The sequence below is a fragment of the Sebastes fasciatus genome, chromosome 3 (genome assembly GCF_043250625.1).
Source record: "Sebastes fasciatus isolate fSebFas1 chromosome 3, fSebFas1.pri, whole genome shotgun sequence".
NCBI classification, from domain to species: Eukaryota; Metazoa; Chordata; class Actinopteri; order Perciformes; family Sebastidae; genus Sebastes; species Sebastes fasciatus.
In genome coordinates, this window is record NC_133797.1 from 21,557,534 (window position 1) to 21,576,057 (window position 18,524).

General features: G+C 41.1%; 1 protein-coding gene across 2 annotated transcripts in view; it reads left to right on the top strand.

Annotated features, from left to right (window-relative positions):
* The first annotated feature begins 315 nt into the window (after positions 1-315).
* dchs2 (dachsous cadherin-related 2) overlaps positions 316-18,524 on the top strand; it is a 37,953-nt gene continuing 19,744 nt past the window's right edge. Inside the window, exons 1-10 of one of the 2 annotated variants that reach the window (XM_074629580.1) lie at positions 478-600; positions 1,060-2,912; positions 7,479-7,670; positions 7,847-8,078; positions 10,310-10,546; positions 13,842-14,867; positions 14,953-15,140; positions 15,836-15,935; positions 16,014-16,183; positions 16,538-17,381. In XM_074629580.1, coding sequence (XP_074485681.1) covers positions 1,179-2,912; positions 7,479-7,670; positions 7,847-8,078; positions 10,310-10,546; positions 13,842-14,867; positions 14,953-15,140; positions 15,836-15,935; positions 16,014-16,183; positions 16,538-17,381 — 4,723 coding nt within the window. In that variant the 5' untranslated portion in view covers positions 478-600; positions 1,060-1,178. Of the gene's footprint in view, positions 2,913-7,478; positions 7,671-7,846; positions 8,079-10,309; positions 10,547-13,841; positions 14,868-14,952; positions 15,141-15,835; positions 15,936-16,013; positions 16,184-16,537; positions 17,382-18,524 lie in introns of both variants that reach the window. The other variant, XM_074629581.1, reaches the window with a different exon arrangement.

The following is an 18,524-nucleotide window of genomic DNA, read 5'->3' on the forward strand; positions in this document are numbered from 1 at the left end:
TTTTTTTCAGCAATAACAGGTTAATACCGTTAAAATCCTGCTGTAAATTAACAGCAATTGTTTACAGTGTGGCACAGCCCCACCAAAAAAAAATGTCCACCAGCCGCCACTGTCTACTTCCCTGCACACTTTATGATCTCCAGCAGGTCAAACACCTGCTACTATGGCACCTGTGAGCACGTGGCAGTGGAGCTAATCTGTCGGCCTGATTAAATCTGAAGCAATCAATCAGGAACACAGATGGAGCCAATCAGCGAGGAGGAGGTGTGTTCAGTCAGTGCGCACACAGTTGGTGCTCTGTGGCCATTTGGTGCCATGATGATGTGTGAAGAAGAAGAAGCTCAGGAGGATTTACTCTACTACATGTGTGGATATCTAACCTCTTAAATCACACAATAAACTGCTGGATTTATTGTGATGGAGAATGACTGCTGGCTGTTTTCCTGCGCGCAAAAACGCACGGTTTCCTGTTTTTTTTGTGTCTGGAGAAGAGCTCTGAAATGTGATTGAGGAGTGTGACTGACAAGCAGGGGCATCTGGTGGATTTTTTTCTTGGTGGGGCTGTGGTGCCACATCCAATCAATTTCAGCAAACATCCCGGTATGATTTAACGCAAAAAAAAAAGTGAAGGTATATTAAAAACACATTACTACTTTGCAGTTAAATAATTAACAATTATTTTATTTCAACAGGAAGATTAAATAATGCTTTTAAAAAACACAACTGTATAAAATACTCAGTGGTGGAATGTAACTAAGTACTTAAATACAATTTTGAGGTACTTCTACTTGACTTGAGTATCTCCATGTTCTGCTACTTTCTACTTCTACTCAACTACATCTCAGAGGGAAATATTAGACTTTTTACTCCACTACATTTATCTGACAACTTTAGTTACTTTACAGATTCAGATTATTAATACAAAATATAATCACATTACAATCAAATTACACATATTACAGGGTGCTTTCCATATTTAAAACACAAATATTGACAATTTATATAATTTTTATTATTGTTATTAGTAGTAGTAGTAATGTTTTTTTGTGTGTGACTCAGGGAGGGCGGCGCCCTAGCGCCCTCTATTGGCCGGCCGCCACTGCTGACAAGGAAATATGTAGCCTATAACTTCGACTCACAAACCAAAAGAGTTCAGAGTCGTGTGGAAAAGGAGCAATATGGGTCGCAAAAACGCCGCAACGTCGCTCCTTTGGATGGTCGCGCTGATGTCGCTGCTTTACGCGCAGTCGCTCGGACAGGTGTTCAACCTGACGCTCTCCGTTAAAGAGGGCTTGCCCGCTAAAACCATCGTGGGAGATCTGGGAGCCGGGTTAAGCAGGCCGAGCACTGGCTTCTTCATCTCGGAGAGCAGAGACTCTTATGTGTTCAGAGACTTGGAGATAGACGCGGACACTGGGATCATCTCCACAGCTGTGGTCCTGGACAGAGAGAGCAGGGACAGGTACGAGTTCGTGGCAGCCACTCTGACAGGTGAGATGATCAAAGTGAAGCTAGAGGTGGAAGATGTGAACGACCACTCGCCTGTGTTCCCCTCAGAGGAGGTGGACTTGGAGATATCCGAGCTGAGCCCCCCTGGGAGTCGATTTCAGCTCGACGGTGCTAAAGATGGGGATGAGGGGGAGTTTGGTACCCAGGGATACAGGATCACAGAGAGCGAGATGATGGAGCTATTCCACCTGGAGTATCGCAGTGGATCCGAGAGCCACCCGAGCCTGGATCTCATCCTCATCAGCAGACTAGACAGAGAAACACAGGACTTCTACTCCTTCGCCATTGAGGCGTTCGATGGTGGCGTGCCAGCTAGGAGGGGGGCCCTTCAGGTGAACATTCACGTCCTGGATGAGAACGACAACCCTCCTGTGTTCAACCAGACCGAGTATCACGCCTCGCTCCCCGAGGATGCTCCAGTGTTGTCTGCCGTGTGCCAGGTCCACGCCACCGACCTCGACCTGGGCGACAACGGCAGGATCACCTACGAGATCAACAGGCGGCAGAGTGACCCCAATGAGGTCTTCTCCATCAACGAAACCAGCGGGGTGGTGTACCTCAACAAGCTGCTCGACTATGAGACTCAGGCTTTTCACGAGTTGATCATAAGCGCCAGAGATAACGGGGCTCAGCCCGAGTACAGCAGCACCTTTGTCGGTGTGAGGGTGCTTAATATCAACGATAACAGTCCCACCATCAGCGTGATGTTTCTCAGTGAGTCGGGAGATGCGGTGGTGTCAGAGGCAGCAGCCATCGGGGACTACGTTGCCCGGATCTCAGTGTCGGACCCCGACTTTAAGGAGGAGATGGTCACCGTCACACTCGAGGAGGATGATGGGAAGTTCACTCTGAAACAGACGGATGATTTTCTATACGCTTTGTGTGTCAACGCAGAGCTGGACAGAGAAGAGAAGGATCTGTATGAGCTGAAGGTGCAAGCATCAGATTTTGGGAGCCCATCCCTGAGCAGCGAGGTGGTCCTCCTCCTGAGGGTGGCTGACACCAACGACTGCCACCCGGTTTTTGAGAAAGACGTGTACACCGTCAGCATCTCCGAGGACGCTCCTCAGGGGAGCTCCCTCATCCAGATGAAGGCCAGAGATGAAGATGAGGGCGTCAACTCAGATATCAGATACTCCATCCTCAAGTCCAGCCAAGACAGCCTCCTCAGCATCGACCCGGAGTCGGGCCTGGTCACCACGGCTGCAGCTCTGGACAGAGAGACGCAGATGGAGGTTTGGTTCCTGGTGGTGGCGGCTGATGGAGGGGAACCGGCCCTGTCGTCCACGGCTACAGTCACCGTGCTGGTGGAGGACGTCAACGACAACGAGCCCGTGTTCCAGCAGCAGCTGTACAACGTGTCCATACCGGAGCACAGTAACGTTGGGAGCTGCTTTTTACAAGTATGTTGGAGATTATTAAGCTTAAAGTAGCAGTCGGTAACTTTGAGCAAATATGATAAAAACTTATTTTTATAAAGCTGTCACTATATCCTGACAGTAGTGCATGAGACAGATAATCTGTGAAAAAATCAGGTTCCTCTTTGTCCTCCGGTACTTCTAATGGCATTTGCAAGACAGCGCACGAAGGAAGAGAACCAATCAGAGCCGAGCTGTCTCTAAAGCAGCTGTCAATCACTGCTCGCGAAGCTCATGAACTCCAATCAAACTGTCGAACTCGACAGCGCTGATCAAATATGAATCAATATTCTGTTATTGTAATGCGTATTTCTTGCCTCAAATGTTTTCAGAAACATCTTCTAGTGCACTGTTTAACTGTAAAATTAGAAAGTTTGTGATCTGGCCACCATGTTGAAAACGATCAAGCCAAAACCAAGCACCGCCAAACCAGCCGGAGCAAACTTTCTCATTTTACAGCTAAACAGTACACTACAAGATGTTTCGGAAAACATTTGAGGCGAGAAATAGGCATTACAGTAACAGCATATTGATTCATATTTGATCAGCGCTGCCTAGTTTGACCGTTTGACCATTTTATAAAAATAACCTTTTATCACATGCTCAAAGTTACCGGCTACAGCTTTAAAATGTATAAAACATGTTATTCTCACTTACACTTAGCGATATCTTTCCATGGGAATTGTTTTGTTTAATTGTCCAACTTTTGAGATATTCGTTCCTGACATTTTTGCCTTCATTCCAGTACATTTTTCAAGTTATTTAGGGGGCATTGTTGTGCCTTTATTGGATAGTGCTGTATGTAGTAGAAAACTGACAGGTAATGAAGAGGGAGAGAGAGGAAATCATAAGTAGACATTGCTTTATTTTAAGGGTTCATATGGCAAAATCTTGGGAACTGCTGCTCAACAAAACACTTACAATTATACATCAACTAGTTTGGTTTTACAAAATGCTGACGAACCAGAGCAGTTAAAGAAGTCTCCAGTGTCAACATGCAACCTTTTATTCTCTCCGTCTCTTTCTTACGTATCATAAGACAAACGTAGCCTTCAGTCTGTGCACACAAAGACACCAGTGTTCCTCCTAAACGCACAACACACACACTCTTACCAGTTCAGCACTGTGACCTTAATGACAGATGTGATGCCTGGTACCACACTCCTGCAGCCTGGCACAAGCTGAAGCCCATTACAAAAGAGGCCTTATTTATAGCAATGCATTTTCTAACTGACATACTGAACATAAGTGATGTTTGGCATTTAATTTGATTGGATAGGAACTAAAAGTCAGTGTTTTTCAGTTAAGTATTTTTCACTGTAGAGTCATCTAGTAGAAGCCTGAGATATACTGTATGTGTGTGTTTTGCATACGCACCTCAGCCCTTTACTTTTTGCTAAAACAAAATGCCTTCAGAAAAGTGAAAAACTCAGACTAAGCAAGAATATGAGCTAATATGAGTGAATGAGTCACAGTCTGCTGCTCCATCCCTTACTGTGCAACAAATAGCTAACAGTGGATCTTCAGCAGGTATATATGAAAGAGCTCTGCATAAACAACACGGCAGAGAAGTGAGATAAAAGTGGGAGGTGAAAAGCCAATAGGGCTGCTGTCATAATCAATTCATCTGTTGATTTATTTAACTATTTAGTCTATAAAATTAAAAAAAATAAATAATGCCCATCACAACTTCCCAGAGCTTTTTACCAACAGTTCAAAACTCAGAGATAATACATTTACAATAATATAAAACAGGGAAAAGCAGTACATCTTAACATTTTAGGAGTTGGAACCAGAGAATATTTTGCTTTTACATCAACAAAAACTGATTATCATAACCTTCATGGTAGGATTTATTACAGGGCTGTTGTATTAGACTGCACTAGATTGAGCTCGCTAGACCTAAGAAAGTGGAAACAACTTATGACGTCCCTCTATATGGAATCCCATTTCTCAACTATAGCGGACTGAGCATTATTTAGCCTGTCGTACACATACTGTATTCATTTGTATACAGACATCAGGAGAAATCCAGGATTTTAAAATGATTTTCTTGGCAGTCATAAAGAGATGTAAAGTGGGTTGAAAAGCTTGCTTGGTGTGTTATACATCAGACCTTGACCCATGACTGTAAAAGTTCCTCTGATCAGAGTTCATAAACTCAGGAATGATGTCATCTTTATGGCTGGAAAGTGAGCGCTCTATCTGCAATATGCTTCTCTTGTCCCGGGCCACGGTGAGACATGAAAGGATCTCTGTCGGATGTGAGGTGTGTCTTGACTCTTGTTTTCCGCTGCAGTGATACTCTAAACCCTTTGATGGAGGGACTTTTTTATGTTTTTATTATGTTGACCTTCTCTGGCAGAACAGTATTATGATTCACGCGGTTACTACAGAGGTAAAACCAACCTTTTATAACAGATACCTGTATGTTGCTACGTGCTGAACAACACATCTATTTCATTTTAACAAAGATGCAAAGATAACAAAAATGGTGGTTTACTCATCTCGTATCATGCCTTGCTTTAGTGGATCATGACATATCTGGTATGGAATTCATTTGCATTTTGCTCCGGTTCAAAATGAGACCAAACTTTTCAATGGATGTCAGTTTTTGAACCATGACAAAGGCCAAAATGTGGTCTGCAACAGACTAGGTAAGGCTTGCTTTAGTCTAGCCGATTGCCTCCAGCTACTGAAGCAGTTGTTGATTACTTGCGGCCCCTACCGGCCGGTTAAGAGGAGTGACAAGTCAGCAGCAGTCAATAACAGTATAAAACAGTCAATACAATAGTTTTTTCAAAAATTGTGAATCACCGCAATCACAAGACGTCCTTGAGCATAAAGTCATAAATGAGCACAGAAAATATTAGGCTGACGGGTCCAGTAGTGTGCGAGATTAGCTGCAGACAGACAGACAGACAGACAGACAGACAGACAGACAGACAGACACACGACCGAACGCATGATCTCCCCACAGGCTTACACCTGATGGAGATAATAAGACAAAACATAACACAGTGGGCAAAGTTAACAGAACAGAAAATTCATACAAATACAACAGCAAACAATGTTAGGTCTATGAAAAGAAAATTATAATGATAAGATAATCAAAGTAGTTCATATTTAAAGTTTATCAGCAGAGAAAAGAATTTCATATGCATGTATACTTAATAGTAATGGCGTGGACTAATGGTCTTTTGGCAGAAATAAAAAGTTTAATAAGTATTAGATAATATCAACAAAGTATTAGACATCATATAGACAAAACTCTCCATGAAATATTATCCACATTGAACTGGCAGAACAACTTTCTGACACCTAATGGAGGTCTACAGGTTTATATAGGCAGGTGATGCTTACAGTAAATAACAGCCTTCTGGTCAAGGATTACCTTAAATAAGGCTTTACGAGTTTAGACGTTGGCATCGTTTTCCAAAGACAAGTAACAACCACCACCAACAGGAACAAATCATACCGCACAGATCATTTGATTTAACATTTACATATTTTACATACATACATTATATACATATTTTAAATCACCTTCCTTGTCAAACTCCATTCCTGATGAGGAATTCTCTACAGGTTGTTGGATTTATTCATTTCATCTGGCAGCAGTGAGGTGTCTGAGGGCGGTTTGTCTCTTACCACTACTAGTTTTATTCAGTCAATTACTGAATGCAGTTACACTAAGTTGCTGTTTAAGTATCTCTATCATCTATAAGATGGACCAAACTCCTCATTCCTTCTTCTTGACACTTTATTACACTGAACGCTTCTGTATTTTTTTCATTATTGCACCTCAGATGTTAATGACAGTGTTTTAGTTGTTGAAATAGAAAATAGCAGCCAGGTAGTGGTAAGAACAGAAGAAGCAAATCACCGGCACTCACAGATAAAGAGTCTTTTTTAGTTTATTTTGGGCAAACAAACGAACGCGTTTCAGCTATAAGCCGTCATCAGCGTGATCACTCAAGACGTAATGCCAGTTTTAAATATTTCAGGTGAGGCACAGACACCAATCAGGAAAGGGACTACATGATTACATAATAGGAATCATCTGTGGATGCACCGCCAGGACACATCCTCTCACAACAACAGAGGCGTGGCCAGAACAGTCAGAAACAACCAGCAATACAATGAAAGAAATATATATATCTTGAAAGCCAACATGGCAAAAGCCACTCCATACAAATAGAATGGTGACACACTCATCAATAACACATAATTGATATACATTTTCTATAGCCTCTATTGAGGGAAGACATAAATAAAATAAATCTATGCTTACAAACTGTACAATATAACCTCATGAATGCTCAGTGACTCGTGGGCTGAAAATACCCAGCACTAACAAAGAGCACAGAATAAAATCCAAAAATAGAGGGAATCAATTGCATGTAAAGTATAATTAAGAGCTATGACCCCGTAAGGCAGTAAAAACTTTTTCCAGAGTGTACGGTGAAAATGCCATAGAAAAAAAATCATAGATAAATGTATTACGGTGTTTTAGTTGTTTACATGTAACTGTATTTTCCTTCTTTGTAGGTTGTGGCCACAGATGCAGACGGCCCTGAGTTTGGCACCCTGCTCTACTCTCTGTCTGACGGCTTTGACATGCAGGACAAACACCCGCTCTTCAGAATCCACCCACAGACGGGAGAGCTGTGCGTCTCTCAGGATATTGATCGAGACTCGGGGCAGACGGTCCACGACGTCCTGATCAAGGCTGAAGATCCAGTGAGTGGCCTTCCTTTAGGAATAATTAGCTTTGACGTACTGTGTCAACACCTGACCTTCTTTCTTGAAGCATCATGATTTACTCCCTGCACTGTGATCCTAACAAGATTTCTTTTTACTTAATGTTTCATTTCTTATACGAAATTCTCTTCTTTCCTCACTTTTCAAAATGTCAGGGAGGCCTGAGCGCTCAAACCTACGTGCACATCGAGGTGGAAGACCTGAACGATAACGCTCCAGTGTTTAACCCCGACGAGTACACTATGAGCATCAGCAGCCACACACAGCCCGGCACAGAAATCCTCAACGTTATCGCCACCGACCGAGATTCTGGCAGCTTTGGACAGGTCACCTACGATGTCCTTCCTGGTGACATGTCCAGTTTGTTCACACTGGATAAACAAACAGGTAGGCAGCCGTAAGAAAACAGACTTTTTAGTGTCTTTTATAGTTTTGTTTCCAAGTAGAAGAATGTTGTTGTTGCAGTTAAAGAGTAAAAAGAAGAAAGAGCAAAATCCATGCAGCACTTTCAATAATAACTTTATTTTATTTATTTATATAGCACCTTTCAAAACAGGGTTACAAAGTGCTTCACAAATAATACAAAATTACAAGAAACACATCAAACAAAGTTACAAAAAAGCAAGTTTGTAAAAATGAGTTTTTAGTAGCGATTTGAAAGAAATCAACGAGGTTGCAAGACAAATTTCAAAAGGAAGACTGTTCTACAGTTTTGGGGCCCTGACAGCAAAAGCACAGTCTCCTTTAGTTTTAACTGTTAGGAGAGTTTTGTTGTAGATTGCGTGCAGGAAGATAGGGGCATTGAAGTTCATAGATGTATGCTGGGGCTAGACCGTCTAGCACTTTAAAAGTAATGAGTAGGGCTGTCAATCGACTAAAATATTTAATATCGCAAATTAATCTCACAATTGTTTTAGTTCAAAATGTACCTTAAAGGGAGATTTTTCAAGTATTTAATACTCTTATTAACATGGGAGTGGGCAACTATGATGCTTTATGCAAATGTATGTATATATTTATTATTGGAAATCAATTAAAACACAAAACAATGACAAATATTGTCCAGAAACCCTCACAGGTACTGCATTTAGCATAACAAATATGCTCAAATCATAACATGGCAAACTGCAGCCCAACAGGCAACAACAGCTGTCAGTGTGTCAGTGTGATGACTTGACTATGACTTGCCCCAAACTGCATGTGATTAGCATAAAGTGGGCATGTCTGTAAAGGGGAGACTCGTGGGTACCCATAGAAACCATTTTCATTCACATATCTTGAGGTCAGAGGTCAAGGAACCCCTTTGAAAATGGCCATGCCAGTTTTTCCTCGCCAAAATTTAGCGTAAGTTTGGAGTGTTATTTAGCCTCCTTCGTGACAAGCTAGCATGACATAGTTGGTACCAATGGACTCCTTAGGTTTTCTAGTTCCATATGTTGCCAGGCGCTCCAGCACAGTGGTTTTTACGTGGATAGTTACACTTTAAATGAGTTTTTTTAAACTATATTTGAATATGACTTCAGTGACTTGTCACATAGATCCACTCACTAGTCTTTTAAGTAAGTTGTGTGACTGGCAGCAGCAGCATTCAGGGATAAACTACTACTTACTTTGTGTAAGTCCCCATGATATGATTACCAGTGTCACTGCTCAGCAGGGGATGATGCAGGAGGCCCAAAGCTTTATATCCCCATGTGGCTGAGTGTAAGGTACTAAACCACAATTTAATACTGAATAAAATACTAAATAAGTAGAATAAGCCATCAATTTGTGTATTTGAAGTAGTTCTACCTGCATATGAATGCTTTTCCAAACCGATTATAGTATGGGCAGTAGAGTTGATTCTCTCTATCGTAGGGACGGGATTGAAAGGTGAATTTAGGTGACAAAATTTAGTCACGTTCCATCCTGACCATCTGTCATCGTGCCTGTTAATGCAGTAAACAAAGTGTTGACTAATGTAGATGTGGTTATTACCAACGCAGCATGTTGCAAATCTGGCTGTGAACGCAGTCTAATTTAAAGAATTTGAAGAATTGTTTTAAGTTCATTTGGATGTTGTTTTTAAGATTCAAATACCTCTATGTGCATCTTGACTAGATATTGTTTGCGTAGTGTTGGACAGTTTTTCTTTACCTTTTTGTTGTCTAAATTGTTGTAAACTGTTTATGTGCTGTTTATTGATCAATCTGATCAATATTTTCTCAATTAATGGATTCATTGTTTTGTCTATAATTTCCCAGAGCCCAAGGTGATGCTTTCAAATTGTTTATTTTGACTAACCAACAGTCCAAAAAAAAAAATATATAATTTTAAATTGATATATGAAACATAGAAAATAAGCAATTCTCACATTTGAGAAGCTGAACCAGAGAAAAACTGGCGTTTTTGCTTGAACAATGATTAACATGATCAAACAATTTAAATAGTTGCTGATTACTACTAAACTTACTGAAACTTTTACCTGGTTAAATAAAGGAAAAGAAATGAAGAAAAATGACGATTCAATTAAGTGCTGTTATTGAAATAAAGCAAAATAAAACAACCTTTGGAATGATTGTATAACTGTTAAAGCTTAACGAATAAAACACTAACTTATTTCTGTCATGTCTGTGTAGGAATGCTCCTCCTGACCTCCACTCTGACCCATCTGGGTGCAGCCAGTGTGAAGCTCTCCATAACAGCAACAGATGGGGAGGGCTTGACCTCCGTCAGGCCGGCAGAGGTCACCATCAACGTTTTACCCAGCGCCCAGGCTCCAGCTGTGTTCCAGAGGTCACGCTACACCTTTACGGTGCCTGAGGACGCGCCGCCAGGGACTCCTGTGGGAACGGTGGCGGCCATAAACCCAGCAAGTGAGTGCATATTCTGGTCTGAGAGCAGCTGGATGAGAAGGTTGATATTACCACAGATAGATGTAAGAGTAATCAGATTACTTAACACATTTATAAAAATCAGTGAAAGGTTAAAATTGTGCCCCCCCTCTAAGTTTTTGAGCTACAGATCACACAATTTGTGGCCTTTATGGGTAGTAGACAAGAAGTATAATGTTGCCATGGAGTTTTTTAGCCAATATTTGTTTATATTTTGGCAAATTGGCACCATTAACAGTCTGCCGAATTAGCTATTAATGGTTTGTGTTTGCAATGTGCCCACGGATGTACAGACAACTATCACTGGATTACCGTGATGCTGGAGAAAACCTAAAAACGTGATGATTCTCAGGCAAGTTCTGAGAATAAGGAGCCTTAGAGGAGTTATAATGGGTTATAAGGATTTTTTTTAGGATTTCTAAGTGGATTTATGGATGTTTGTTTGTGACGGACATCAGATCCCCCGAAAGTGTAAGTCACTCTGAATTTAAAGATGCGTGTGCCATGTCTGTGTGTTAAGGTGTGACACATATGGCGATCAGGATCTAAGGGTTTTAAAGTCCCTTACTGGCCTCCTTGAGCTGTGTGTCGCTCCACCTGCTGACCATGTTGATAAGCTTGCCAGATCAGTGGGACAAACTACAGTAACTAACTTCTTGTTGTTTGTAGAACACCAGCATGCATCTGTCCTTTTCACCCCAACAGCTCAATTGTATAGACCCTGTAGAGCAAAGGTTTTCAAAGTGTGAGGTGGGCCTCCCCGGGGGTCTCCAAACTGTTTTAAGGGAGGCTCAGTGGATGGAAGTGAAACAATATTACATTAATTATCAAAAGACAATCACATAAAATAGCCTAAATGTGCGTGACTTGGTTAAAGAGAGAGTTCAGAGATACAGTAGTTTTGGGGAATTTTACTTTCCCACTTTCCCAGAGTTAGAAACTAATAATAATTTTTATGAATTTGGTGTTGTCTGAAGTTATGTCAAACAGCAAGCTATTTTGGCTCAATTGTTGAGCGTCCATTGGATCAAATAACATAATCATGATCCCATGCCATGGGCATCCAGGAATTGAGTGAAACTAAGCAAGTATATTAGGTCTAAGACTTTGAAAACCCCTGCTCTGGGACAATATAATTACATTTTGCAAGCTTAAAAAGAATATAGGTGGATGAACATCTTCTTATAGTTAAGGAGCATTTGTATCAGATATTCTTGATTAAAAGTTCATTACATTAACAGTTCCATTTGTTGTAAATATCCTGAAATGACATGGTGACCCAGTTGTAATCACTCTCAGCTCTCCTTGTGTCTGTGCGCACCAGTTTCCTCTCACAGTCCAAAGAAATGGAGGTTGAGTCATTTGGAAAAAAGATTAATGAGTAATATATTAATATACAGTATATGAGGAGGCTAAAAAAATACTCTTTTTATTTATTATATACTTCTAGTAATACTAACTTTAAAACAAATTTGTAAAATCAAAAATAAAGTTAACTAATTGATGTGAAAGGCTCATTTCCCCGGCACTGGATGTTGCAGTAATGCAGTATATTTAAGCTGGATTTGTCCTGACACATGATTGTGACAAACACAACTGAGCGATCGTTGTCATTGCTCAAATCTCCTCCCAGACATGAAGAGGCGAGCGGTTTAATCTTTAATCCTCTTAAACCACATGTACAGATGACAGACGGCAAAGGGTCAAAGACAGTTGTACATTATATTATATCATTGTTCTCTAAAGTCAAAGATTGTCAGAGCCATAAATAAATACACCCCTGGACTGGCGGAGGATTTATTGTTATTATAAATATGTATATCATAATAGCATTTGTTGAGTTTATTCAATGTAGTTGCAGGTAAAAGTGAGTTTTACATATTATAAATACAAATAAGATTCTTACTGAAGGAGATAAAGTATAGTTTATATTCTGCATAATATGTGATGTACAGTAACATGAACTAGAGTCTCTAGTTATATAGTCCACTCGTTATGTCCCACTAACTCCTCTTAGTCCCTTCAGCAGCTGAACCCCTCCACTCCACTAGACAGTCATTTAAGGTTGTCTAATCCATTAACAGATTAACGCTTCAATTTAAAGCGGAAACAACAAAATTGGGCGTGTTTGAGCGTCTTTAAGCTCTCTGTTTGTTTCTGTGGTTTGCTAGTTACTGTTGAAGAGCAACAAACACTTGGAGAGGATTAATGAGATCTACTGTTATTACTTCATGTTGCTCACTGTGCTGTGTATCCATGTTGATCTTTTATTATATATATATATATATATATATATATATATATATATATATATATATATATATGCACTCATTTTAAGTTGCAGTTACTTTCTTTTTTATTCTTTTATTTATTTATTTTATTTATTTATTTTTTCCTATTTTTTCCTTCCATCGATTTTCTTTTTTTTCACTTTTTCTTCACCACAACTCTCACATTAACCCCTCGTTACCTTTTTCTATAAGCGTTTTGCATTTTTAAATTATTATTTGTTTTGTTTCCTATCTCTTGATCTAACTTCCAAGACGCTAAATGAAAACTACACATCACTTCATGTTTTGTACAGAATATTGGTTCACATGTTCTCACTTATCTCTCGTTTTGAAGATAGTTTGGGTTTTATTTGCTCTGGTTTGGGGATTTCTTTTTACTAACATTTCTATTTCAAAACTATCTGTATGTCTAAATGCAACCATTAAAAGAAAGGAAGGGAATTAAAATTTTAGTTTAGCATTTAAGAGAACCGACCTTTTGAAGGGGACATCATGAAAAACTCACCTTTTCAGTGCGTGTGCTCTTACATTTGGGTATCTGGAGTTCCAACCAACCGACAAACTGAAATAAGACAACCCAGTCAGTTTTTTGTGGGCTGTCTAGATCAGAAAATATGTGATTCAACACACACATTCAGATTTGGCTCCCCTTCCTATGTCACATACAGGCTCATTAGAATATATCGCCCACAGCTTGAGAACTACCTTTGCTAAGGTGCACCATATTTTTCTCTCAAGCCAATCAGAGCAGAGGGGTCTTAAAGAGACAGGAGCTAAAACGGAGCGTTTCAGACGGAGGGTGAATACAGGTATATTCAGGCAGATAGCAGGAGAAAAATAATGTGATTTTTGAACATTAAAGCATGTAAACATGTTCTAGTAGAAACCCCAAAACACAAGTGTGAACCTGATAATTAACATGATACTGTATGTCCCCTTTAATGTTTTGTTGATCATCTATCAATACAAACTCTTTGTCTTCACAGACTCAGAATCAGTGTCCTACCGAATCTCCTCTGGAGACCCTCAGGGTTTGTTCTCCGTTCACCCGAAGTACGGCCTGATCAGCAACGTCAAACCTCTGGACCACGAGTCGCAGCCGTACGCCCTGCTGGTCCTTCAGTCCTACACTGACACCTCTCCAGTTTACAGCACCACCCAGGTCAACATCACTATCGCCGACATTAACGACAACGCTCCTGTTTTCCCCAAACTCAGCGACACCATCACAGTGTCTCAGAACACACTGCCGGGGACGGTGTTGTTCATTGCTCATGCACACGACTACGACAGTGGCGCCAATGGGAGGGTGCGGTATCACCTGAAAAGTACCAGAAATGGCACGTTTGTTGTTGACCACAATCTCGGGACGGTTACATTAAATCAGAGTTTACAGGTGGATCACCAGCAGAGGTACAGCCTGGACATCGTGGCTAAAGATGAAGGGGAGCTTTCACAGAGTTCTACACTGACCCTCACGGTCAACGTGGACCGCACCGCCGCCGAATACAGCCTCGCCTTCGAGACATTAGTCTACCAGGTGGAGATAGGTGAGGGCTACAGGAAAGATTCGAGGGTCATCCAGGTGAGGGCGCACCGGAGCCGGGGAGCTCACATGTTGAACTCCGGCCTCACCTACTCCCTGGAAGCAGAAGCTGGATTTCCTCCTGCTCCGTTTCGGATTCACCCAAACAGCGGGTGGTTGTTTCTCTCCCATAATCTAGACTACGAGACAGAATCCAGGTTTCGTTTCCGAGTGCTGGCCACAGCCGGGGATGCCTCGCTGGCGAACATGACCGCTACAGCCACGGTGACAGTGCTGGTGCTGGACATCAACGACAACCCTCCAGTGTTCAGCAGCGACGTCTACTACTTCACTGTGTCAGAGGGGTCGTCGCCTCAAGGCCTGGTGGGAACAGTCAAGGCCACGGATAAGGATTCTGGGAAAAACGCCCAGCTGTCCTACATCCTGCTAACAGATGGGAAGTTCTTTCGCATCAACGCTAAAACAGGTAAAAACACTGACAACATTTTGAGGTGATATTAGGCGTTACTGTGCATCCTCACCTTTTTTGTCCCTTCTCTGGACCCATCCAGGTGAAATCATCAACTGGGTGGCGTTGGACCGGGAGCAGCACAGCCAGCACAGTCTGAAGGTGATGGTGACGGACCAGGGCCACCCTCGCCTCAACGCCACCGCCACCGCTCACATCCTGGTCACTGACATCAATGACAACACGCCACAGTTTACACACCTGCCTGCCAGCAAGGAGCTCAATGTTCAGGTAAACACGTTAGGCTCTGACCTGTACATTCTTGTACGTGTTAAATATAATATACTGTATATATTGTATGAGTTTGTGTGATTCTGGTAGACGGGCAGTTTTTTATCGATATAAGAAAGATTTTCATATAGATTATGCCAAAAATGGCACCATTACTCTTTTTCTAATTGTTGTATTCTACTGAATATGAGCCTGAGATTATGTCGTTTTTAACCTTTCGTAAGAGTGAATTTCTAAACATCCTTAATCATTCTTGATTTATTTATTTTTTATTTTTCTCACATGAACTTCAGCAGGAATTGTAGATGCTCAAATTCACCTTTTTTCAGCACTTTAAGAGGGATAGTTTGGGTTTTTTTGAAGTAGGATTGTATGAGGTACTTATCCATAGTCATTGTATTACCTACAGTAGATGACAGTCGGCGCGCCCCCAGTTTGGAGAAGTTTGACTCTAATATGTAAACAAAATTAAAAGATTTTTGAACCTGGCTTTATTCCATGTTCAGATATCTGTTCTTGAAATGTTTGCAAATTAACAGATATTTGATAAGATAGTGCCTCATTTGAATATTTAAACATACGTTTTCAGAAAACTTAGTACAAAAAATAATTGTCTTAATGTAAGTAATCAATTAATTTGTTATTCTGTATATCCAGTCTAATTCACACTGTACATGTTCCTCTCTTCATTGCAGATATGGGCCGGTCTTCCGGCAGGTTCCTTGGTGACAAACATGTTCGCCAAGGATTTAGATGCTGGAGAAAATGGAACAGTCACCTTCTCATTGGTCTCAGGTGAGTTATGGACGTTATGCACTTTTACTATAATTGATGAGTTTCTGGGTATCATCACCATCTTGTGTTTTGTCTCAGCTGATTTACAGGATGAAGGTTTTGGACACTTTGAGATCGACAGTGAAAGTGGAGACATCCGAACAACGGAGCTGTTCACTGAGAACACCGGAGTGTACTACACTCTGAAAGTAACTGCCAATGACGACGGAGCCACACCTCTGGAGGACACTGCACTCATTCATGTACAGGTACAGTCATCCCTCCACTCCATACTATTGACTGCTGCTGGATATACTCTCTATAGATGAGCTTTTTACAAAGTCTGCCATTCTCTGTGTTTTTAAAATCAAGAAAACTGTAGTTCGTTCAGTTTATACATCTTTATTTCAAAACACTGCCTGTCTGTTATTATTATTTCAGCATAATCAGACATACTGTATATCACAGAAGAAACAGATCAGTTCTAGTCTCATTAAAGGGAGGAAGCCACATGATTTGCTTCATGGCATTTTTTTGTTCTCACCACCCAAATCTCCCCAGTGTTTTAACCTGTTCTAGTTTTGCTGTGACTTTGAAAATCTTTGTATGTATTTCACCTGCAGGTTCATGGATTAGAGGCTCTGTACGGCCACTCTGACCACCAGATTATGAGGCGTTTTACGGTGAAAGAGGACACGGAGCCAGCGACTGTTATCGGCTCTGCCAGTGTTTCATCTTATGGGAGATTCCACTACTCCATCTCTGAGGGCGACGGCAGCATTCACTTCGGCATCGACAGCTCCTCTGGTGACATATACATCAACCAGCCGCTGGACTACGAGTCGGCCATGCAGTACTTCCTCATGGTCCGAGCTGAAGATGTGGGACTCGCTTCTGGAGTGAACATGTCTGTGCTGGTCAATGTGATAGTGGAGGACGTAAACGACCACACGCCGTGGTTCCCTGACAAACTGGTGATGTTCGGCCTGTGGGAGGACGCTGCAGTCGGATCGCTGGCGTTTGCTTTTCATGCCAGGGACGCTGACGGGACCTTTCCCAACAGTGCCCTGCGCTACTCCCTGACCTTTGACCCTCAGCTCAGCAGGTCTTCATCACGCTTCCCCTTTCAGATCAACCCTAACACAGGGAGTCTGACTGTCACGGCGCCTTTAGACCGCGAGACCAACCCCAGCTTTGCCTTCACCGTGACAGCCACCGACCAGGCGAAGAAGAAGGACGAGCAGAAGCAGACGTCAGTGACCGCTCAGGTCTTCCTGCTGGATGTGAACGATAACCGGCCGGTGTTTGTGTCAGCGGACACAGTTGACATGATGGAGGATGCAGAGATGGGGAGTCTGCTGCATCATTTCGTGGCCATAGATGGAGATCTGGGTGAAAACGGGGTCGTCTCCTACGTCATCGTGGCTGGAAACAAGAGTGGATTCTTCACACTGGAGGAGAAAACAGGTAGGACTCTTACCGATAGATAGGCTGGGCTGATACAGTATATATCGGCAAATATTAACTTACTACTGTTCTATCTGCATTGCCGTATATGTCGGCAGATAAGACAGTAGAAATTGCAGTTCAGAAAACTTTGAAGCAGTGCTCGCATTACTTAGTTTGCCCACCAGGAAGCACTGCAAAATTCATTTTTCTCATGTAAAATCCCCCAGTCACTACATATTGTGGGTGATATTCTCTGAAGAAAAGAGATCCTTATTAATAATATTTGTTTATGTGATGTGCTTGTAAAACAAGTTGATATTAGCTGACGTATCGTCACACTCACATGTCATATTCACATTGGTATTGGCTTCTAAAATACAAAATTCATTAATATTTAGGGCTGTCAAAGTTAATGCGATAATAACACGTTAACGCAAATTTGTTTTAACGTCACTAATTTCTTTAACGCATTAATGAAACTTGCTGTAGCGGGCTTAGAGTTTGTCATGTGATTTGAGCATATTTTTAATGCTAAATGCGGTACCTGTGAGGGTTTGATTTCCAATTAAAGGTCAAAGGTTTTGACAGAGGGAATTCTGGATATCTATTTTTATCACTCCATAAATCAGAAAATACTGCCATAACAGCCATAAAAAAAGAAAATCCATTTTCGCCATGTTTTTAGGAAAAAAATGTTGTATAAATCAGGCTATGAATGATATATGAACAAACCCCTCGGTAAAACCCTTCAGAATATAGATGGGAATGAAACTGGAAAGTTTGATGTATGTAAGTGCTACTGAAGTGCAGATTTCTGGCTCAAAGTGAGAAAAACCTAATTTTGAGAAAACAGCCTTTAAAGATATGTTTTGTAAAATTCTATACAATTTGAGGACACTACATTTGAATAGGGTAAAAGATTTAACTAATAGATATCACCATGAAACTTCCTCAGTTGATTACTTATATTAAGATAATATTTTTTTAATATATATATTACAAGTTTTCTGAAATGTTATGTTTAAATATGCAAATTATGGTAACTTTTGGTGAATTTAGGAGAAATCTATAGACGCAAACAGACAAAGTAGTAAAATAGAGACCTAAATGTGTATTTTGTATGTTTTCTTTCCACTAGTCTGAAAGAAGACATGTTATGTT